At 37.5% G+C, this 24,019-nt stretch overlaps 2 protein-coding genes across 9 annotated transcripts in view; both read left to right on the top strand.

Moving 5' to 3' along the window:
- The window catches only part of crim1 (cysteine rich transmembrane BMP regulator 1), a 152,082-nt gene extending 148,812 nt beyond the window's left edge, over positions 1–3,270 (top strand). For all 6 annotated transcript variants that reach the window (XM_062974385.1, XM_062974380.1, XM_062974372.1 and 3 more), the window contains one exon: positions 413–3,270. In XM_062974385.1, coding sequence (XP_062830455.1) covers positions 413–589 — 177 coding nt within the window. In that variant the 3' untranslated portion in view covers positions 590–3,270. The remainder of the gene's footprint in view (positions 1–412) is intronic.
- A 2,567-nt stretch (positions 3,271–5,837) lies between these two features.
- The window catches only part of fez2 (fasciculation and elongation protein zeta 2), a 36,927-nt gene continuing 18,745 nt past the window's right edge, over positions 5,838–24,019 (top strand). The window contains exons 1-6 of one of the 3 annotated variants that reach the window (XM_062974486.1): positions 5,838–6,224; positions 10,822–10,930; positions 13,934–14,050; positions 17,403–17,547; positions 19,779–20,047; positions 23,280–23,360. In XM_062974486.1, the coding sequence (XP_062830556.1) occupies positions 5,923–6,224; positions 10,822–10,930; positions 13,934–14,050; positions 17,403–17,547; positions 19,779–20,047; positions 23,280–23,360 (1,023 nt within the window). In that variant the 5' untranslated portion in view covers positions 5,838–5,922. The remainder of the gene's footprint in view (positions 6,225–10,821; positions 10,931–13,933; positions 14,051–17,402; positions 17,548–19,778; positions 20,048–23,279; positions 23,361–24,019) is intronic. The other 2 variants (XM_062974481.1, XM_062974494.1) reach the window with 2 other exon arrangements.

Genomic DNA, 24,019 nt, shown 5'->3' with positions numbered 1-24,019 from the left:
GGGGATAAATCTGCCATCTATCATGCTCACATTCATAGAATGTGAATTGAAATAACTACTCAAGTGAGCAGGGTGAGCCAAAACTACTTCCTCAGGGGAATCAAACACAATTGACTGAGTTCACATTGCAGATTTAGTTGTATGGTCCCTAGTCTGTGACAATTTAAATCATAATAGGTATCTGTGTTTTATATGCCACTGGCCTGTTGTATGATTTAGATAGCTCCATTGACTAGAAAGCTGGGGATATGATATCTGTTTCTTCTTCTGCTTTATCAGTCCAAATGATGATGTTGCTCATTTGGTAGAGAGTGGCTCAGTTGATTCCAAAGCATGTCCTGCTTTTGTTTTTTAGTAGGAACACTATATATATTTGTAAGTTTATTATATTGTGTTTTCTGTTTCCAAACAGCCTTCCTGCCTGAACAACCAGCTGGTTTATGTGGACTGTAAGAAGGGTACTATGGTTCAAGTGGACAGTTCTCAGAGAATGCTTAGAATTGCTGACCCAGACTCAAGATACAGTGGATTCTACAGCATGCAGAAACAGAACAACTTACAAGCAGATAATTTCTATCAGACAGTGTGAGAAGTTGCACCCTTCCTACGAAATTAAGAAGAAACAAAGACTGAGTCTGCTATTTAAAAAAAAAACCTAGAATTGTGCACTTGCTTAGTGGATTGTATTGGATTTGTGACTTCATGTACAGCTAGCTCTAAGACCTTCCTGGGATGAGCTCTGACTCCTTCAGAACAGGCATTCCCACTTCACCTTGTGATAACTGACCAAGTTTTTTCTTGGAACCAAAGTTCTAAAATTTCAGATGTTGTGCTTGTAACTATAATAGAGATTGTTTGAGATGGGGAAGCTGGAGTTGAGCTTGGATGGCTATAGCAGGAAGCCTCAAAGAAGAAAAGCTGATGAGCTTATTTTGGAGTCAAAGAATTTAAAGAATATAGCTTTTTCCTGACACTCCAAAATTTCATTTGTTGCAGTGAAGTATAAGCATAACCCTATCTGAAGTTAATAAGAAAGTTTGGGGTTTTTTTTGACTGTGCTACAAAAATATATCCATAGAAAGTACCTGTTTCATCAAAGGTGCACTAAAACTGCAACCATGTTTTTCTACCTGATCAGAAGCTGAAATAGCTTATAACATAATAAGGAAAACATTAAAGCAGAAATACATAGGGCAAATTTATTGAAGATGTGTACAATTATACCTTGTGCTGCTTTTTGTTTTTCCTTTTGATGCTGATTGTCCAACTTACGGCAGTTAGCAAATGGCTAATGCCTGTATAATTCCTGATTTGAGCACTGGATCTTTTGAAAACAGTATTGGAGAGAGAGAGAAAGGAAGGAGAAGTTCAATACCATCTGATTATAGAATTTGTGTGTGTGTGTGTGTGTGTGTGTGTGTGTTTTCTTTTTATCATTGTTTATACATTTCAGGTGGTTTAGGCTCCAAGTTGTCATTGGAGAAAAAAGATTTTGTTGGATGAAGATCTTGCTCAGATTTTTTAAAAATCAAGTTAAGGGCCGGGGGGGGGGGGGGGGGTTCTGGTTGTTAACTGATTATGCAGACTAGAAGCAATTTCCATGCTAGGAAGTTGCTTAATTTTAATTGTATGTTACTCATGCACCTTTTTGGAAGCTCAGAAAGAAAGGAGATCATGCTTCTTTAAAATTTTAGCTTTATAGAAGTATTTATGTAAATATAGTTATGCTTACAACAAAGCATTTGTATGTCTTTGTGTGTATATATGTGTGTGTATGTTTATGTATATATATGTATATATGTATGTGTATATATACATATACACATATAAACACACACTATATGTGTATATATATGTATATATACAGTATATATATGGTATTTATATATACAGTATATATCAGTATAATTTTGTATTTTTTTTCCCTGTTGAATGTATTTTGAACTGAGAATTTCCCAGAACAGTAACACAGGCATTCCATATTATTGCTTCTTCATTTGTGCTTAGAGAAGACAAGATGAGAGTATCTCATTCTACCTAGTTTTATTTGATTTGGAGGTGTGGGTATGCAAGTGTGTGTCTGTGTGTGTGTGTGCGTGTGACCTTATGTTTGCATATGTGTACCATATGTGCACAATTTTAGCAGTAAGCATTATGCTTGCTACTTGCTACATTTCAGGGTTTGGTTTTGTTTTCTTTTTCTTTTCCTGCACAGCCTTAAAAAGGCCATTACTTCAATGCTTTGGCTAGGTACACTGATAACATATACAGGCAGCACGAATCAGTTTGGCAGAATAATAGCATCCGCACTTCGATATTTTTGAAAACAGTTGTTTGAAACAACTACTGGAATCCACAACTAGCTGGAGGTTTGTTGCAACTTGATTCATTACTTTTAACTGTATCATACAACATTAATTTTTTCCAAACCGGTCTTGGCACTTTTATACTAATTTCCCATTTGTGTGTTGCCTCTTTCTTTTACAATTGCTTGTCATAAGACACAGATACCCAGTATGCTTAATGTGAAAAGAAAATGTATTTTTTGTAAAGGAACTCTCAAGTATTGTTGTAAATACTTGGTCAGAGGTTACTGAACTTTAAAACTGAAAAACCTAATTTATTATATGACCTAATTTATTAATCCGAAGATTAACAAATACCTTGTTTTTGAATATCAAAAAGTGTTCTCACTGTTCGCATCAAAGAGAAAGATAGGTGTATCATAAAGGTTCAACATTTTTTTCTGTTATGAATTCAGGTTCCAAAAAACAAAACATAAAAAGGAAAAATGTATTCCCCTTGCAGCATTTTATGCTAAGTATAAAAACACTGAAACAAATATTAATATCCAGTTGTTACCCAGATTCTGTCAAGATAGAGCATCCATTCCTTTCATAAGAGTAAGCAGTCTTTATCCAGAAATTGTAAACGCTTGCTTTTATTTTACAAACAAGGCCATATTCTGAAAACTATTAGCAGGATATAGGACATGGTGTAAAATGTTATTATTTTATTATTATTTTATTATTATTTTGGAGATATTATTTATCCTATGTGCTGTATCCATTACACTCTTTTACTTTGATTCCTGTTGTGCTCTTGTAAGAGAAATGCAGATATAATTTTCTGGGGAAAAAAATAGATGCATACATGGCACTTGGAGTGCACTGCAATTCAGCAGATTGCTTGTTTACTTTTTAAAATGTAAAACGGTTTCTTGTAATTTGGCTCTTGGCAGCACAATAAAAATTAACTTGATGAACTTTTTATAGTTGTCAAAAACTTCATCTGTAAAATTTTGCTTGAAAAGTTAGTATTTTATCTTGCTGTGTCTTCATTGTGATGTGTACATTCATAAAAGGAGGACCTTTAACAAGATGACACAGTGGAGTGTGCTCCTATTCAAGATGGCAGCCAACACCAGAGTTTCTATTCTCTCCAGGCTAATCTATTTTTCCCCTCAGGTAATCTTGAGCACACACGTAGTATGCTTATTCCTTAATGGACGCCCACGTCCCTTTTCATTCTTAAAAGTTATTTTATATTCATAAATGCAGGCTTGGTAGAATGCTCATCATATGGCCTCACTGAAATCAGTAATAGCAACTGATAATTTCAGAGGGCCATTTTGAAAAAGTATTGATAAACTTTCACCAACTATTTTAGCATTCATCTGAACACAATCTACACACATCGTATATGATTCTTTATAGCAAGACTTGTTGCTCACAAAAACAACCCCAACAATTCTTTCTATATTGGGGGAGTTGTTCCAATCACCTGAATATTGTCATTTCCCCCTTATTCTTCATTTTTTTCCAACTCAGCAATATCCTTTTTCAAGTGTGACCAGAACTATGCTCAACACCATGAATATACGGTACATTAGGATATCATGATGAGCAAGCACTGTTTTTAATTCCTCTACCAACATATATTTTGCCTTTTTACAGAAGTTTTACAGAAGTTTTCTGCCACAATCCCAAAACTATCAATTTACACTTACACTGAATTTCATTTTATATGTTACTGTCATTCCACAACTTTGGAAAGATAATTTTATGCCCAGTACCCCAAATAATTCTGTATTCTCATCAAACTTGGGCACCTAATACTGAGGCTAATGACATACTATTTGTGAACAACAGCCTATTCTGTCTCCTACTAGACTTGGGGATGTAAAAGTCACCAAGCATTTCTTGTCAGAATATCATGCATAAGGTGATATTCTGTAATGACAAAATCAGTTTAATTTTCTTAATATGTGGCAGTTATTTCTATACTTTAGTTAGGCCTGCTTACTGTGACTTCCTTACCTTCAATATTCATTTTGAGAACCATTGGTTGTTCATCGTAGAAACTAACTACAGTGCAAGGTGTTTTTTTTTTCTACTAAAGTGATGACAGCTGTCTTGTATACTTGTGGCTGAATGATACCTGTATCATTCTATACATAGATGACTGCTTAATCATGACAATTCTGCACTTCATTAATATAGCATATCATCTATGCCTTGTGTCTTCTTGTTCTGTCTAAGTCTTTATATAGACCAGGAATGGGAATATTTGCAGCTTCAAAGCTTGGCTGCTTCCTACCTGGGGGAATCCTTTTTTGGCAGGTGATTAGCTGGCCCATGTCAAGACTACATAAAGAAGCCATTGAAATCCACAAGCATGTGGACAACTTCAACAGAAAAGAGGAAACCATGAAAATGAACAAAATCTGGCTACTAGTACAGTAGAGTCTCACTTATCCAACATAAACAGGCCGGCAGAATGTTGGATAAGCGAATATGTTGGATAATAAGGAGGGATTAAGGAAAAGCCTATTAAACATCAAATTATGTTATGATTTTACAAATTAAGCACCAAAACATTATGTTTTACAATAAATCAACAGAGAAAGTTCAATACACTGTAACTTTATGTAGTAATTACTGTATTTACGAATTTAGCACCAAAACATCACAATGTATTGAAAACATTGACTACAAAAACTTGGGCTACTAACAAACTGACTACAAATAAAGATAGAATTGCATAAAATGAACGTATAGTAACAACTTTGTCGGAAATTAAATATGTAAAAAGTTCAGTCCTTGCTGCCTTGAGAAGCAGCTGTGGATCCAGGCGGGAGGCAGGCTGCATTGGATAATTCAGAACTTTGGCTAAGTGAATGTTGGATAAGTGAGACTCTACTGTATTTTTTAAAAACTCTAAAATCATGACAGTAAACAAAAAACACTCAGAAAAAAGGAATTCCAGACAAAAAAAACCCATCAGGACCAGGAACTTTGCAACAAAGGATTCCCCCAGGCAGGAAGCAGCCAGGTTTTGAAGCTGAAATGCAAATCAAGATGGTCAATTGCAACATTCACACTTGCCTCAAACAGAGAAGAATTCTTTCTCCCACGCTGGGCATTCCACAGATATATAAATCCCACTTGCCTAGTTTCCAACACACCTCCCAACCTCTGAGGATGCCTGCCATAAATGTGGGTGAAACGTCAGGAGAAAATGCTTCTGGAATATGGACATACAGCCCGGAAAACTCACAGCAACCCAGTGATTTCGGCTATGAAAACCTTCGACAACACAATTCCTGACAGCCTCTGTTAAGAATGGTGGGAGTTGAAGTCCAAAACACCTGGACGGAGGGGCCGAAGTTTGCCCATGCCTTGTGTAGATGCATCAGAAGGAAGGAAGACAGCCTGTCACAGTCCGGGAACGGCTTAGGCCCCGCCTCTTGCCCGTCTCAGCAATTGGAAAAGGGGGCGTGGCCTATGTTCTCTGACAGTGACAGCGAGGAGTGCGCGCTCCCGACGGCTGAGGCGGAAAAGGGGCGGGGCCTATACGTTCGCACGGACGCACACATGTACGTAAGCCCGTAGCCAGGCCGCCACACTCTCCTGCTCGGCGATGGCGGCCGCAATGGCGGCCTCGCAACGGGATCCTGCGTGCGACTGGCAGGACTTCTCGGGCTTCCAGCCCGCCGGGGAGGGAAGCGGGGCCCCGGAGCCCTCCCCGGCCCTGACGACAACAACGACAGCGCTTCGGGAAGGTGGCTCCTGGGACGACGGAGGCAAGGGCTTGGCGGCTAAGCTGCCGCTGTGCTTCCAGCCCCCTCAGCCGATAGCGCCGACGCCCCCAGGAAACGGAGGAGGAGAAGCCCGCCTCCCGCCGCCGCCCCTCAGCGAGCAGAGCGCCCTGCAGGAAGACGAGTGAGTGGACGGTTCCCCGAGCTCTTTCCCTGAAGGGTTTCGTGGTTGCTTCTACCATTCCTCCCTGCCATCCCTTCTGGCAAAAAGAGCAGTTGCCGTCCTTTCCTGTTCTCCAGGCGTTGTGGACTTCAGCTCCCAGAAGTCCTGCTCGTCGGCCAAGCTGGCTGGGGCTTCTGGGAGTTGAAGTCTCATCACCTCTCCATCAGGCCCGCACAACCTGTGGCCCTCCAGGTGTTTTGGACTTCAGCTCCCGGGATTCCTGTCCATCCGACAAACTGGCTACCGCTTCTGGGAGCTGGAGCCCCAAATAGCTGGAGGGCCACAGGCCTGCTCTTCACAGTAGAATGAATATACAGTAGAGTCTCACTTATCCAACATTCTGGATTATCCAACGCATTTTTGTAGTCAATGTTTTCAATACATCGTGATATTTTGGTGCTAAATTCGTAAATACAGTAATTACTACATAGCATTACTGCGTATTGAACTACCTTTTCTGTCAAATTTGTTGTTAAACATGATGTTTTGGTACTTAATTTGTAAAATCATAACCTAATTTGATGTTTAATAGGCTTTTCCTTAATCCCTCCTTATTATCCAACATATTCACTTATCCAACATTCTGCTGGCCCGTTTATGTTGGATAAATGAGACTTTACTGTAATAATTATTATTTTGTATTGTCGAAAGCTTTCATGGCCGGAATCACTGGGTTGCTGTGAGCCTTTTGAGCTGTATGGCCATGTTCCAGAAGTTTTCTCTCCTGACGTTTCACCCACATCTATGCCAGGCGATACCTCACAACCTCTGAGAATGCCTGCCACAGATGTGGGCGAAACATCAGGAGAGAAAACTTCTGGAACATGGTCATACAGCCCGAAAGACTCACAGCAACCCAATAATAATTATTTCTTACCCGCCTCTCCTCATAGCTTGAGCCTGGTTACAAAGAAATTAAAATACGTAAACACAGCAAAAGCACTACAAATACACACTCTAAAACAGGCATTGGCAGACTTTGGCCCTCTGGGTGTTTTGGCCTTCAACTCCCACAATTCCTAACAGCCTACCAATGGTCGCATTGCAAAACAAAAACATATCGGTCTTGTAAAGCAAAACATTCTCTTTCGGATAATACTATTCACAAGCATTATCCAGGTAGACACTTAATAATTGGCTTTGGTAGATTTTACCATTTGTGCTGAACAGTGCCAAATTTGAAGAGATCCTGCAGGGCGGTTATAGATGCTGAGTAGTTGCAAATCTGTCCAGCACAAGCATAATACTTGGTAAAATTTCAAGTCTGTATCATGGTTTGCATGGAAATTGTTGCAGTCTGAATATTGGTCGAAATTTGTCACGACACCTTTTGATGCACACTTTGAGTCAACTTACTTGACTAGATTTTGTATCCATAATGTTAAAATTAATTTCATCGGATTCAGCAGAAAAAACTGTACAGGATTTCAATTTACTAGCCATTCTTATACATTTAGTTTCAATTGTATTAGTCCTCAAAAGTGGCATTTTATTAAATGTCATGTGTGCACTAACTGTCTACTCTTCAGATACGGGGGCCTAGATCAGCAACTATTGCAATTAGAGATCACAAATTTTGGGAAATGTAGTTTAACACGTGACTGGTGCTACGGCTAAAATTTGAACAAAATTGGAGAACATGATAGTGGGAACTTTTTAAATTTTAGACCACTTGACAGAGAGTGACCCATGCATTAAAATTCATGTTTATGTTTAAAGACTGGCTTGCTGGAAGAGACAGGTCATTGTTCCACAGCCTTGGGGCAGCAGATGAAAAGGTCCTCTGGGTGGTGGTTGCCAGTCGGATTCTGGCTGGTTGGAGCAGATGCCCCGCGGAAGACTGAAGTGTGTGGGGCGGATTGTATGGGAGAAGGCGATCCTTTAGGTAACCTGGACCAATACTATGCAGGGCTATAAAGGTCAAGACCATCACCTTGTACTTTGCCCAGAAACTAATGCAGTTTGACGCCACTTTCACTACTCAAGGCTATGGAATCCGAGGTAGGAGGAGTCACTTTACAAAGCTCTTAGCCGCCTTTGCCAGAGTTCTGATGCCTGGACAAAGTATAACTCCCAGGATTCCATAGCAGTTCTGGTGATACCCAACTGTGTTAATTTGACAGTGTAGCAACACCCTGAAAGAAAGGCATCCGTTGTTGTTGTTGTTGTTGTTGTTGTTATTAATCGCATGTACATAACAACACAGCATACATGCACATTAGGTCCAAGCACTTGAAAAGCCTTAATTTGGATAGAACATCAATCCACATGCTGTACAAGGCAGCACTTCTCGGAATTGTGCACATTCAACGAAAATACCTTTAAAATCCTAGGCCCTTGGGAAGAACCCTATATTCAGAGACGAACCCCAGACACTTGGATTATTATTAGTATCACTATTTATTATCTTTATTTCTGTTGTGGTTGTTACTATAATTTTATGTGTTATTGTTTTATACTTATGTACTGTTTATTTTATATGCTGTACTCTGGAGTGCTTTTGTGACCCACCCCAAGTCCTTTCAGAGAGATGGTGGCAGGGTATAAATAAAGTTTATTATTATTTCTATTTCACCCTTCTCCACATAGGAACTCAAGGTGGCTGTTCACCACACAACCTAATAAAATTGAAAATAAAACAAATACAACAATAAAAAACAGTTAAATATTCGTGCGTGGATATAAAGTTAAAGTGTAAAAGATCTTACAGCCCAGGCATGTTCATACATGAAGATATTCTGCTTCAGGCAGTCTGGATCTGAGCCGTATGAGGATGTTTTGGTTAAATCTAACACTTTGAATTGCATCCAGAGGTGGATCCTGTTGGGGCAATTCCGGTTTGTGGGGACCATACACATGAATTATTTATCCTATCTATTATGACTCAATCTCAATTAGTTGTGAATACTCCTAAATATGATGTGTACTTAGAAGTTCTCTTTATTGGTGCATCTAAACTGTAGAATTAATGCAGTTTGGCCCCATTTGAACTGCCACTGTTCAGTGTTTTGGAATTGGGCAGAGAAGGCTGAATATAGATGCACCCAAAGAAGCCCGTCAGTTATCACCTTTTTATAGGAATGAAGGAATGACAGGTTGCAACTTCAAGGTTACAGAAGGAAACATCCCATCTCATAAGTGTGAAAGTATTACAATAGCTTCTCTTATCTATAAAAATATTTTCCAGGGCCCCACCCAACTCCCTGTGGATGTCTGAAACCATGGATGATACCAAATGCTATACTAGTACAATATGCCCACCAGTTCAACCATCAATTTCTTGAATTTAAAAATATCAAAAGGCAAACTTAGATTTTGCCATTTTATTTCGAGGGCACAATTACCATGCCATTGTATATAATGGGGCTTGAGCATCCATGGATTTTGGTACCTACAAGGAGTCCTGGAACCTGACCCCAGCTAATACCAAGTGCCCACTGATATTTTCAGGCTATAGTTGAGAACTGGTTACTAAAACCACATAAAACAAACATGTAGATAAGGGGGAGGACTACAGAATATTTTTGGACTGCAGTTCACAATTGAGTAATTGAAAACACCAAAAACCAAATCAACCCATTGGGAATGGGGTACTGCTCTACTTTCCTGGACTTCAGCTAAAGTCTCATTATGAGAAAGAAAACTTGGTAGCCTTTCATCATTTCCACATTATCATCTCCAGAACCTTAAACTTTTGATGGCAGAGCAATTCATGATAACTCTCCACAGGACTGTGTTGGAATTTATTCTCCTGTGGATTTATGGACATCTTCACTCAAACAAATTTCTGTGTATTTGGCTTCCAAGTAAAGTGTGTAGGAGACTGCAAGCTAATGATGTGAAGTTTCTATAGAAACATGGACTAGGACCTTTAAGTTGCAACAATTGAATATGCACATTTCTCACAATATTTTAAACTGTCTTGATTACTAGGCATCTCTGTAATTCAGTTATTTTATGCTGTTCATTTCTTCACAAGCATTGGAATGTTGTAAGCTCTATGAGTTGTGCTCTAATATACAACTTATTTCCTGTTTTATTAAATAGATTACAAATGAATCCCTGATAAAAAATAAATAAATGAAATATCCCCTTCTAGGCAGAGTTCTGAACTAGACACATTCACGATGTAATCCAGCAAAACAATTCTTAACATTCTAGTTGATGAAAGAAAATTAGAAGTGAATTTTGACTAATTCCTCAATTCCACACATTATTTTCTTTGGCTAACTATAGATGCACGATCAATTGTTTCTGGAAAGTACAGGAATATAGTGCACATGAAATAGCAACTATTTATGGATATGCAGCTAATACAGATGCTCATGTATCTCAGACAATTATTCTTTGGAGTTTGTTTAGTAGTGCATTGCACCTAATTTGGTTGGGCATAATTGGTATATATAGACCCACAATATGTAGTGTTGGAACAGATTAGGGTGCCTCTAGGCAAAGTATTTTTAAATTCATACTGTTGATAGTATTTTTATTAGATTTAGAATAGTAATTGCTGTATACTTTGAAAGCTGGATATTTATTACTTCAATTTTGTCTTCAGGATTTGGAATGCTCTGACTGACAATTATGGCAATGTCTTGCCAGTTGACTGGAAATCTTCCCATACCAGAACACTCCATTTGCCAACACTGAATCTTTCTGAAAAAGGGGTAAATATTATCTTTTCTGCTTGAAATTGTGGTTTAGGGAAAGGAGATTGCCGCATCTTCCAATGAGGTCTGTTCCCATAAATTTCTTGGTGCCCTGAGTCCACCATATATTTCCTCTTTAAAATATATGTGATACATACCCCAGTACCCAGGTAGAGAAATACTAATGTGTTAAAAGTATATGTGCCTTTTTTGCTTCACTGCTTTCTTACAGTTGCTGTTCTGTATACTGTTGTCTATATGCTCATTTTACCTGTACTGTCTCTGACATGTGAAGCAGAACATCTCATTATTCTATAAAAGCTGAGGTCGTTGGTGAGGCACTAGCACTACTTGACAGAGAAGGCTAAACTACAACTCCCATGATGTGATAACATTGAACAATGGCAGCTAGAGGAATGCCAAACTATATTTATTCTACTGTGTGGATTCACCCCTAATTTGCTAAAACATACTTAGCTAAAAGTATATCTAGTAATCCCTGAAAACTAGTGGTAGACCTTATGGTTTCTGATTTTATTTCTGACAAATGTTTGTTTATTTGGAATTGTCCAACTGCATCTTCCACCTTAATACATCCACTGTGTGTCAGATGTGCACATTCAGTTTAGTTGGGGGTAAGAGCACCAATTCTTAAAAGTTAAAGACTTCCTTTAGAATGTTTAGAAAGCACCTACTCCTCCACAATGTCTGTGTAGAAAAAAAATCAAAATATTTTACTTTAGTGTTTATCAGACAATAATTTATTGTTATGCCTGAACCTCAACAAACAGAGATTACTTTATGAAAACAAGTCAGCTTCAAACTATGGTTTTGATTATCTAAACCTTAATTAAACTTAAACTACACTTTCTCTAAACTTGAACATGTTAGAGGTGACCTGGCACTAAGCAATAGCATTTTCAGCTGAGTGGAACTATCACTAGATCCAAGCTGTTGGAACCAGGGAACAATTTGGGGTCTACCAAGCTTTAAATTGTGTGAACTTCCCCCTCCAGCAGTACAACTGTTTCTTATTTTTGTACCTCTATGATTCTGAGAGTTATTCATGGAGCAACTATTCATTAACCATTTAATACCTGCTAAATAGCTGAGCAACCATTAATGTTGTAGGAACTTGATAAATCCATAGTTATATACATTTCATTGATTCAGTGGGCCAACTCTTATTAGGACTTAACAATTGTTAATCAAAACCTTCCTGGTTAAAATTTGAAGAATAATAAGCTAGTTTTCAAAGTTCATGATATTCATCCAACAGCCTAATTTTAAGCAGAAAAATAACTGAAGAAAAAAACATTAAAAAGACTGCTGGCTTTTACATTGTCTAAGCGAGTATTTTTTTTAAAAAGTCTTAGATTGTAAACTACATTTCTTTTCAACAAACTAAATTGATCTGCAGAGAACATCCAGTACAACTATATTAAGACTACAGGCCAGGCTTCTTGCAGACTAGGCTTATTTAGCTTAGGAGGGGAAATGTCAAGTAAGGGAAGCTGTGATAGAGGTGTATAAAATTAGGAAGTGTATGGGGAATGTGAATAGGAAGAACATGTTTTCTGAACTTAAACAATGAAAGATTCAGAAGAGATCAAAGAAGGACTTTGTTCATGGAACCTGTAGTTAAGCTGTGGAATTTGCTACCGTGTGAGGTAGTGACAACTGCCAATTTTGATGGCTTAACAAATTTGTGGAGAATAGATCTATCTATGGCTGTTGGCCATGATGGATAATATACCCCTTCCAGTGTCAGAGGCAGCCTGCTTATGCATTTTCATTTCTGGGAAGATAAGGGTGCTCTCTGGGTAGCTTAAACGTGTTGGTTGGCCATTGTGTGAACAGAACATCAAACTATATAGCATTTGGCTTGATGGTAATCATTCAGGAATGTCAGAAAAAAAATCATGCTCTGTCTGCAAACATCATTTAAAACATAAAGCTTGCTGTTCTTTTACAGTTATTGTTAGGTGCAAAGTGGGTGTTATGCTGCTGTTTCTGATTATTTTTTATCTCTTAACAAATCAACATAGCTGCCTATGTTTTATGGCTGTTGTTAGTAAGTTCTTGGGGATTAGCTCCATAAAGAATTTCCATTCTGTGAATGCATAGCAGAGCTTGGGTGCAAGGCCTTTTAGGCATTTTAGGGCCCTTCCACATCTATATAACTCAGTATATCAAGGCAGTTAATCTACAATATCTGCTTTGAATTGGTTTAACTGAGTCCACACTGCCATATAATTCTGTTCAGTGTGGATTTTGTACAGCTGTATGGAAGGAGCCTTAGTCTGAGGAATCCTAACAAATCTTAAGATACTTGGGTTTGTGTTATATGTGAACTAATGACTAATTCCTGTTGTTCACTTGTGTGTGTCTTCCGTGGCTGTCTAAAATCCACACAAGCAGATTTATCAGATGTAGAAAAAAATGTACGTGAATGAATGGTGTCATAGAGAAAGCTCAGGAAATAAGACTGTCCAACACTATTATTTTCTTTCGGTTACCAGGCAAAGACTTAAAAATTTTTTGATTGATTTTAAAAACCAGTGTAAAAGAGATTAAAATCCTTTAATCCACTTTACACAGTGGTACTTTAATTCTAGTTTTACTTTTAGTCTACTTTAGCATGTTTTGTGTTTATACTTAATACTATTTTTATCATGCTTTTAAAAAACTATTTCAAGGATAGGCATTTTTTAATGTTCAGAGAACTTGTTTAATAAATGTTATATAAATAATACTATATTTCTTTATTTGATGGGTAGGCCTAATACAATACAATGTATTTATTCTTTGACTTTGTAGACCTTAAATCCTAAGGTATATTCATTTTTTAAAAAATTATTTATTTAAACAAATATTTTATCCACCTCTGTGTTCCCAATAGATCAGTTATACTTAAATATATTCCTAGGATAAGGAGATGAATATGTTTTTAAATTTATTTGACTGTTTTAACAATTATTTGTTTTTACTATCATTTTTCTCATTCCTTTTGTTGTGCAGGTTAATGAAAATCTGAACCTTGATTTATCAGATGATGAAGAGCTAAGAGAACAGCTAGATATGCATTCTATCATAGTTTCTTGTATTAATGAAGAACCACTTTTCACAGCTGAACAGGTGAAGCATTTGTACAGCTTTGGTGCATCATTTTAGCATCAAGTCTTTATATCTCTTTAAGAAATGCTAAATACTAGCTGTGCCCAGCCACGCGTTGCTGTGGCTTAGTCTGGTGGTGTTGGTCAGTCTACATTAGGTTGTATTTATGCTGTGACCTCCACCCTTCTTTATACTCACATTAGTAGTAGTATTTGAAGTCTGTTACCTTCTTCAATTTTTGTGTTGATTGATAATTGCTTGAGATCCCTGTTGTCTTTGGTTTGTTGCTAATCGTGATGTCTGATTCTGCTGAGTGCGGTTTATATCTTATTGTGGTACAATAGTCTTTTTTTGTTTTGCCTGTGTACGTGTTTGTTATTATTGTTGTTGTAGTGGTCATGAAGGCTGGATAAGTTAGATGCTACTGTATTGTTTTTTGGAGGCCTCTCAGCCTCAGTGCCTGGCTGCTTCTTGCCTGTGATGGTATTGATTCTTATTGTTATTGTTGTCATTGTTATTATTGTAATCGTTCTTTTGGAGGGCAAGTGTGAATGTAGGGATTGGGGAGGTGGATGAGCACTGAATGGCCTTGTAGACTTAGTGCATGGCTGATTCTTGCCTGTGTAGGTGTTTATTATTAGTGGGTGAGTGGATAGATAGATGAGTGGATGGATAGATAGAGTGGGTGCTCTTCTTGTTTCCTTTATTCCTATGCTGTTCCCTTTCTCTGCTCTGATCCTGAGCTCGCTGATAAGAACACACTGATCAGAAAGGAGGGTAAATATAACCGGATCAATGGTCTTTCTCTCCCTTTTGCTCTTGGCCTTCCGGGCAGAGAGGGAGGGCTCTTGTTCTTGGCGTTCCTTCCCTTCCCTCCTTCCTTCGTTCTATCTGTCCCAGCCTTTCCTGCCTGCGGAGCCATGGAACTGGGTCAATGGGTTGGATGACGGGGAAAGGGAGAAGGAAGAGGTCTCTAATTGAAATGCGTGGACTCCATGCCATGGGGTGCTGGAATTTGTAGTTTGCATCCAGTCCAACCCCTTTCTTTCTTTTTGTCATGGCCATCCGGTTGAGTTCGTGACCGTATCTCCCACTATAAACCTGCTCGATCTCTCCGATCATCTGGGGAGGCCCTCCTAACGCCACTTCCTGTATCCCAGTCCCGCCTTGTGGGTACTAGGGAGAGGGCCTTTTCTGCTGTGGCCCCTCGACTATGGAACTCACTGCCCATTGAGATTAGGCAAGCTCCCACTCTGTTAGCTTTTTAAAAAGATTTAAAAACATGGCTCTTCCGCTGTGCTTTTGGAGAGTAACTGTTTTTATTCTTCTTTTGCGCCTCTCCAACATCTTTCCTCTAGTTGGTTCCACTTTCGTATATCCCTGCTCCCCTTGGTCTCCATTCCCTTTATCTTTCTCACCCGAGTTTTAATTTTTGTATTCATGCGGCCGCCCCTGTTTTTACTGTTTTTGTGATTTGCGTTGTAGTGTATATTGTATATTATTATTTACTGTATCGTTTATTGCTCTATATTATGTTGTATTTATACTTGTTATATTGTCTTGCTCTGGGCATGGCCCCATGTAAGCCGCCCCAAGTCCCCGCCAGGGAGATAGTGGCGGGGTATAAATAAAGTTTTATTATTATTATTACTATTGAGTTGAGTTGTTATAGTCACGATGCATTGTTGTGAGTTTTATGGGTCCGGATTGTGGTTTTGTGGTGTGGTTGTGTTGTTACAACCAGGAGGCAAGGCTTTTGCATTGTGTTGTCAGGTTTTGTATTTCTGGGGCATTTAGTTGTGTGCCAAGTGTCGTATTTCTGGGGCATTTAGTTGTGGTGTTATAGTCACGATGCATTGTTGTGAGTTTTGTGGGTCCGGATTGTATTTTGTGGTGTGACTGTGTTGTTACAACCGGGAGGCAAGGCTTTTGCGTTGTTTTGCGAAGTTTTGTATTTCAGGGGCGTTTAGTTGTGTTGTTATAGTCATGATGCGTTGTTGCGAATTTTGTGGGTCTGGATTGTGGTTTTGTGGTGTGATTGTGTTGTTACAACCGGGAGGCAAGGGTTTTGCGTTGTTTTGTCAAATTTTGTATTTCTGGGGCGTTTAGTTGTGTTGTTATAGTCACGATGCGTTGTTGTGAGTTTTGTGTGTCCGGATTGTGGTTTTGTGGTGTGGTTGTGTTGTTACAACCGGGAGGAAAGGGTTTTGTGTTGTGTTGTCAAGTTTTGTATTTCTGGGGCATTTAGTTGTGTGTCAAGTTTTGTATTTCTGGGGCGTTTAGTTGTGTTGTTATAGTCACGATGCTTTGTTGTGAGTTTTGTGTGTCCGGATTGTGGTTTTGGGGTGTGGTTGTGTTGTTACAACCGGGAGGAAAGGGTTTTGCGTTGTGTTGTCAAGTTTTGTATTTCCGGGGCATTTAGTTGTGTGCCAGGTTTCGTATTTCTGGGGCGTTTAGTTGTGTTGTTATAGTCACGATGCATTGTTGTGAGTTTTATGGGTCCGGATTGTGGTTTTGGGGTGTGGTTGTGTTATTACAACTGGGAGGCAAGGCTTTTGCGTTGTGTTGCCAAGTTTTGTATTTCTAGGGCGTTTAGTTGTGTTGTTATAGTCATGATGTGTTGTTGTGAGTTTTGTGGGTCCGGATTGTGGTTTTGTGGTGTGGTTGTGTTGTTGTAACCGGGAGGCAAGGCTTTTGCATTGTATTGCCAAGTTTTGTATTTCTGGGATGTTTAGTTGTGTTGTTATAGTCACTGCCCCCACAACTTTATCCTTTTATATATATAGATGTATGGAGATATATTTTTGCATTCCTAATACAGGTTGAGTATCCCTTGAGTAGCTCCAAAACTGTTCACCTGAATGGCTTAGATAGTGGCACCATTGCTTTATGATGATTCAGTATACACAAACTGTCTCATACACAAAATTATTTTAAGAATTGTCTATAAAATTCCCTTCCAGCTAGGTCTATAAGGTACATATGAAACATAAATGAATTTCGTGTTTAGACATGGTTCCCATTTCCAAGATACCTTATTATGTCAGTGGTGTCAAACTTGGCGTTTTCCAGGTGTTTTGGACTTCAGCTCCTAGAAATCCTGGCCATTGCACAAGCTGTCTAGGGATTTTGGGAGCTGGAAGCCAAAACAGCTGGTCACAAGTTTGACACCTCTGCATTATGTATATGCAACTATTCCAAAACAGATAAGAGGCAAGCTACTGCAATGACCCAAGTGTTGAACTGATTTCAGCAAACTGCATAATTCCCAAGAATTAACTCAAGCCTTTGCTATCACAATGTAGTTTCATTTGATTAAATTTTAATCAAAAGCCTTGGGTCATATTCCATAACTTTGTGTATGTTTTCAAAGGTGATTGAAGAAATAGAGGAAATGATGCAGGAATCTCCAGATCCAGATGATGATGAAACACCAACTCAGTCAGACTGTCTCTCCTTATTGTCCCAGGAAATTCAAACACTCAAGAAATCCAGTACAAATCACAATTATGAAGAAAGTAAGATAATCTTGTTTTATGATTTGCCTTTTATTTTCTTCCATGAATTTCTTACAAAGGAAACCCCATCCTTTATAACCATACACTGTTTTACAAACATATTCTTTGTTTCCTGCTAGTTGAAGCTCATGTGATTTCTCTGTAGAAGGTAGGACCTTAAAAGCTGCATTATATATTAAATAGTTCTTTCTGATCTTCAGAACAGATTTTTTCTCCTAAAATATGACAGGATTTTTCTTAACTTTTTGGCATTTATCCAATTCTAGAAATTTTTGCAGTGACTACCAGGGAGTCTTGCCAGACTTTAAGAAAAGACTATTAGACTCTGATGTGCTACAATTAATGAAAGGCATAAAGAAAGGCATGTAATGTAACTGCCTTTTATTTTCACATATAACAAATGTTAGTAAAAAGTCTATAAAGCAAATACAGTAGTCTCACTTATCCAACATAAACGGGCCGGCAGAATGTTGGATAAGCAAATATGTTGGATAATAAGGAGGGATTAAAGAAAAGCCTATTAAACATCAAATTAGGTTATGATTTTACAAATTAAGCACCAAAACATCATGTTATACAACAAATTTGACAGAAAAAGTAGTTCAATACATAGTAATGCTATATAGTAATTACTGTATTTATGAATTTAGCACCAAAATATCACGACGTACTGAAAACATTGACTACAAAAATGCGTTGGATAATCCAGAATGTTGGATAAGTGAGGCTCTACTGTACTACCATGTTAATATGTAATGTTTGCTTTACAAAGGAAAGGAATCTTATCAAACGGGAACATTAGCTAGCTGTTCTTCAGCCAGTATCTGATGCTGATGATTATGTTGTAGGTGAAAGACTGGAGACTCTTTAGCAACTACTTCCGCTAAAATGAATGAAAAAAGTGTTCCTATGGCCAGAATTCTTATGGCTCTGTTTAAACAAACTTAATATATTGTGATTGGTTTTTTTGGCAAAATATGAAGAATGTTTTTGTTGTGGTAACTTATCTGCCTCATACTACAAGAAGGGTACTTTACATTCCAGAGCTTGTTATCTTTCTCTCAACAGGGTTTCCATTTTCTTGTTTAGCAAAATGAAAGGCTACTATTCTCTTTATTGTACAAAAGAGAGTAGGGGATGCAGACTATTTTACTCTGTTTCCCCGAAAATAAGATCTAGCATGATTTTTAGGATGCTTGAAATATAACCCCTACTTCAAAAATAAACACTAATTTCAGTTCATAAAAAGTCAATTTGAAAAAATAAGATATCTCATGAAAATTAGCCCAACACATCTTTCGGAGCACAAATTAACATAAGACCCTGTCCTGTTTTGGGGAAAATATGGTAGATCAAACACCATACTGAGAAGAAGTAGACAGCTCAGAAGAAGTAGACAGCACAACATCCTAAGACATTTTAGTCACCTTAGTGAATTGAAAATGTTGTAGATCCATCTTCTGTAGTGCCAAATTTATGTGCTTCCTAAGTAAACTATAGTTTAAACTCAATTTTATAAAATTGAGTTTAACTGTTAATTCTCTTAACAGTTTTAAAATATACCTATTCAGATAAAACATAATAGCATGGGATTTTTAAAACTTGAAATAAATTGTCTTAATCCAGCCCAGTCCATGCACTGTGATGGGTCTTTTGGTTATGTGGTCCATAAAATTGCTGACACTTTTTGGAAACAAACTGTAATTATTATGTACGGTTTTAGCTTACATTTCTTGCAGTACATGGGCTATAAAATTAAGTTTAAATACCATATGCAAATAATGACACAAGTTGGCAGTGTATATAGCAATAGTTTGAACAAGTGGAGATCATTAGATAGATCATTAATTACCTTAACCTTTTGTTATTGTTGAAGTTGTTTGAACTGCAATCATGTACACACTTATCTGGGAGAAAGTTTAGTAAAAAAAAAAACTGTAGACATGTTTATGAGGAAATTTTGTGGGATTGAACTACTAAATTGTGTGGGATGTCTGCGTGAGAGAATATGTACTTCAGGAGACTGCAAAGTGTAATGCATCAGGTAAATGCCATTGTTGAACCCCTATTTATATACAGTACCACCATTACTTAAGTCTGTAAGAGGAGCGTTTTTCATGGTAATTGCATGGATTGCTACATTTGTTCTGTGGAATGTACAAATGATGAATTAAATTGTTGTTGTTAAATATCCTTTTTACTTAATGCAAGTTTCCCCTTTTTTCAAACAGGGGTGAAAAAATTATCTGTGAATGAATTAAATGATCTTCTAGAAGAGATTGAGACAGCCATAAAACACTACTCAGAGGAGCTTGTACAGCAGTTGGCACTACGAGATGAGCTGGAATTTGAGAAGGAAGTGAAGAACAGCTTCATATCTGTTCTTATTGAAGTGCAAAACAAACAAAGAGAACAAAAGGAAATAGCCAAGAAGAAAAAGAAGTTGAAAAATGGCAGTCCTCAAAATGGCAAGCAGGAAAAAAGTCATATGCCTGGAACAGTAAGAACCCCGCCTTTGTGTTCATCTATATATAATTGCTTTTACAATTTTAAATCTACATGATAACTTTCTCTCCACTAAAGCAATATCAATAATCCTTTTTTTCTTTTTTACAACAATTGCTGTATTATTTACTTTTAAAAATATTTTTATTTACATTCAAAAAGGATTTCAGGTACACATAATAATGTTCCACTGCAACAAAAGCAGGCAAATAAAAGTATAAAATAACTGGATTAAGCACAAGAGTCTATAAAAGTTGATCAAATGTTCATATTGTTGCATGCATTGTTAGATCTTCTATCCATTGGATCACAAGCGAAGAAAAATAATTTTCCAATAACCAAGTACCAGGTTTTAGCAGTCATAAGGGTATGGACTTCCACTTCCATTGGCTATTCATTAATTTTAAAACCCCCCGATAAATAATTCAAAAGAACATGCACAGATCAGTAACTGTAAATCCTTTTCTGACTGATGTTTAGAATTTTCATATTTTCCAGATCATGTATTTATGAACTTACTCAAATATGTATTCATGAAAAGTGGCCTTTAAAATAATTAATTACAGTTATCAATCCAAAGCCCAAAAAAGTTAGTTAGCCATTGTTATGGTCACAGGATTATTGTTCAAAACAGCTAAAATAGTTACTCTTAAGTACTGTACTTCTAAAAGCCATGTAAATGCTCCAGGTTTATTCAGACACAATTGTCTTTCCACCTTGTTTTTACTTCAGTATCTTCAGGAGATCATGAAACAGCAGTATAAACCTACATTTAGCCATGTAATCCATCACCATTTGGTAAAGTCACGCAAAAGTTACTGTTACCCCTTTTAGCTCTCAAAGCTCTTCCAGCAGGTCTTTCCACAGTTTAGGGGGCAACGGAAAAGTTCTCTGGGTAATAGCTGCTACTCAAGTTCTGACTGATTGAAGTAAATGTCCCCCAAAGGACCGAAAGATACTGCCTGCTCTTAAATCTATATGTACAATAGAGTCTCACTTATCCAACATTCGCTAATCCAACATTCTGGATTATTATTTATTTTATTCTGGATTATCCAACGCAGTCTGCCTTTTAGTAGTTAATGTTTTTGTAGTCAATGTTTTCAATACATTGTGATGTTTTGCTACTAAATTCGTAAATACAGTAATTACTATGTAGCATAACTGTATATTGAACTACCTTTTCTGTCAAATTTGTTGTTAAACATTATGTTTTGGTGCTTAATTTGTAAAATCATAACCTAATTTTATGTTTAATAGGCTTTTCCTTAATCCCTCCTTATTATCCAACATATTCACTGATCCAACGTTCTGCCGGCCCCTTTATGTTGGATAAGTGAGACTACTGTATTTGCATAGTTATGTGCTGCTTGTGTACCGCTCAGTGGGCATAACTCCTTGATCAAAACCAGTGAGAATCTTTACCTAAGATATTGGTAAGACATTGTTTATATGTAATAGACCAAACACAGTAACTACACTTCAAAATACATTTACACTTTGAGTTTTCTTACCTATACATTTAGTTTGTTAACCTTAACATAACAATTTACCAAGTAAAACATATTTTAAAGAGTTAACTTTTTCACAGGTTGGAAAATGTACTAAAGTGAGCAGCTAACATGATCTACAGGCTTAAGTAAGTCCCTGTAAGAAAAGATTGCATTGTTTGGAGCTCTTTACATTTGAAAATATAGAGGGAGGGGCACAGTAAAGGTGTGTAAATTTATTTCTGGATTCAAAATGATTAGGGAGATACTATTCTACACTATCATAATTCTAATAGCAAGAATCATACAGTGAAGCTCGGTAATAGAAAGACAGATGAAAGGAGCATGCTTAAAAATATGGAATTCAGTACCATGGGATATAGTGATTGGTACTGTCGCAGGTATCTTTAAAAGACTGTTGGGAAAATTCTTTACACTGAAGCTATCATTGACTACTTCTTACGGTGGCTACATTTTCAATTCTAGTGTCAGGCATTGTGCTTCTTAATATAAATTACTAGAGAGCATGAGCCTTGTAGTTCTGTTGCACTCATGTGTTACTTGTAGCTTCCTATAGACAGACGATTGGTCACTGTGAAAAGCCCATGAGACCAGGTAGCCCATGACCTTCCTCTGTGGTGCTGCTTTTGTGTTCATCAGAAACAATGCACAAAGAAACATTGGTGTCAGGACATTTGGGCACTTTTCTGATATATATATTTACTTTAAATGTCGGGAATATTAATATTTGCTGATGATCAAAGTTTCCTGAGGCATGATAAGGCTGGCTGATGTTGCAGAATTTCTCAAAATCTTACTGAGTACTTACCATGTCAGTGGTCTCCAGGTCTGCTTAATCTTCTACAAAAAGAATAACATACAATGACACAAAAGTGAGGAAAATAGAGCTATAGGCCATATGTAGCTTTCGTCTTTTTTGTGGGTCTCTGCTCCCAAAGCCTGGACAACCCTCCAGTGATGAGAACATCCTCAGACGATCTCCAAATGCATCACTTTATCTTATTTCACCTGCATAACTAAAAATTGGCTTAAAATAAAAATAGAAGTGACATACTTCTGAGATTCTGCAAGCATAATACTGCAGCTTGCCATTTTGGGCAGTGAGTTGTTAAGCATCACACAGTCCCTTTTTGCCACTGGCAGAAATTATTCTTATGGACCGGGGCAAGGAAGACAAACATCATAAAGCAATCAGGAGACCACGTAAGTTGAAAGTTTTAGATGTAGCTTTTTATAGCCTGTAATTTGGAATTCTATCCAGAATAGGTATAGTGTGAAAAAGTAAAAATCCCAAGACAGTAACTTCCTAAAATACTCATAGTTTGGCATTTGTGCATGCATGTGTGCATGCATGGACTATTGTATTCTAACGCAGTTAAATATGGTTATCTATATGAAACGGAGGTGGCTCACAAAAGAGATGTTGGTTTTGAAACATATCTGACATGATTTATGTAGGAAATACCTTACGTTGGCCCTGCGTTTATGATATTGCTTTGATGGTTTTGTTTCTAAATTCTGCAGCCATTTTCTTTTCCTAAGGAACAAAACATTTGAAAAATACTTTCTTCTTTGCATAAAGTACAGTCGCACTTACTCATTCTAACGTCTTGTCTCTGCTGTTTACTTGCTTGCCTCCTCAGTAAACCCTAACTAAAAGGCTTCAAATTTTTCTGTCCCCCTCCCTTTTTCTTGCCACATTCTTGCTTCCTGTAGCGCTTCAGCATGGAAGGAATCTCAAATGTCATTCAGAATGGCTTCCGTCAAACATTTGGAAACTCAGGTGGAGAAAAACAGGTGCTGGGCTATCTTCTGACTGTTTTTTTCCTCTTGTGCTATCCTGTCTGTCCCTTTCCATAAATCAAGATTTTAAAGTTTGGCAGTTGTAGCATTTTTATAATTCAGGTGACCATAATGGAGGAAATAAATATTAGCATGGTTCCTTGCACTGTCTCTCCCTTCAAGGCTAGGAAGTGTATGCAAAAGATCTCTCTCTATCTCTCTGTCTCCCTCCCTTTCTCTCTGGTAGATAATGAACAATGTCTTGATATGGACAGAAAAATTCAAAAAATGTACAATTTCCCCTCAGGATTTTATTCTACAAATGCAAGCATCAACATAATAAATAGTTGGAATGAACTTCAAGCATCAAAAAGTAGCAGTGAAGGTCACACCAGTCTAAACATTGCAATCTGACAAGAAAGGATTACATAAGAACAGTATATACTCTAGTTGTAGCATACTGAAAGAAGTTAAACACCTGTTTTGTGGATGGAATTGTATCATTGAAATATCACAGTTCTTGAACTATTTTTACTTTTTGAACTTATGTCTGTGTGCATGGGCCAGAAATTATGGATGTATAGTATATTACATATATATGTATCTAAATGTCCTGAAGGTACCGCATTCTGTCTGATCTTGAAGCTAAGCAAGGTTAGCCCTGGTTAGTACTT

This window comes from Anolis carolinensis, chromosome 1 (genome assembly GCF_035594765.1).
Source record: "Anolis carolinensis isolate JA03-04 chromosome 1, rAnoCar3.1.pri, whole genome shotgun sequence".
Lineage (NCBI taxonomy): Eukaryota > Metazoa > Chordata > Lepidosauria > Squamata > Dactyloidae > Anolis > Anolis carolinensis.
Note: the sequence above shows the minus strand (reverse complement) of the source record. Positions and strands in the feature narration are given on the sequence as shown.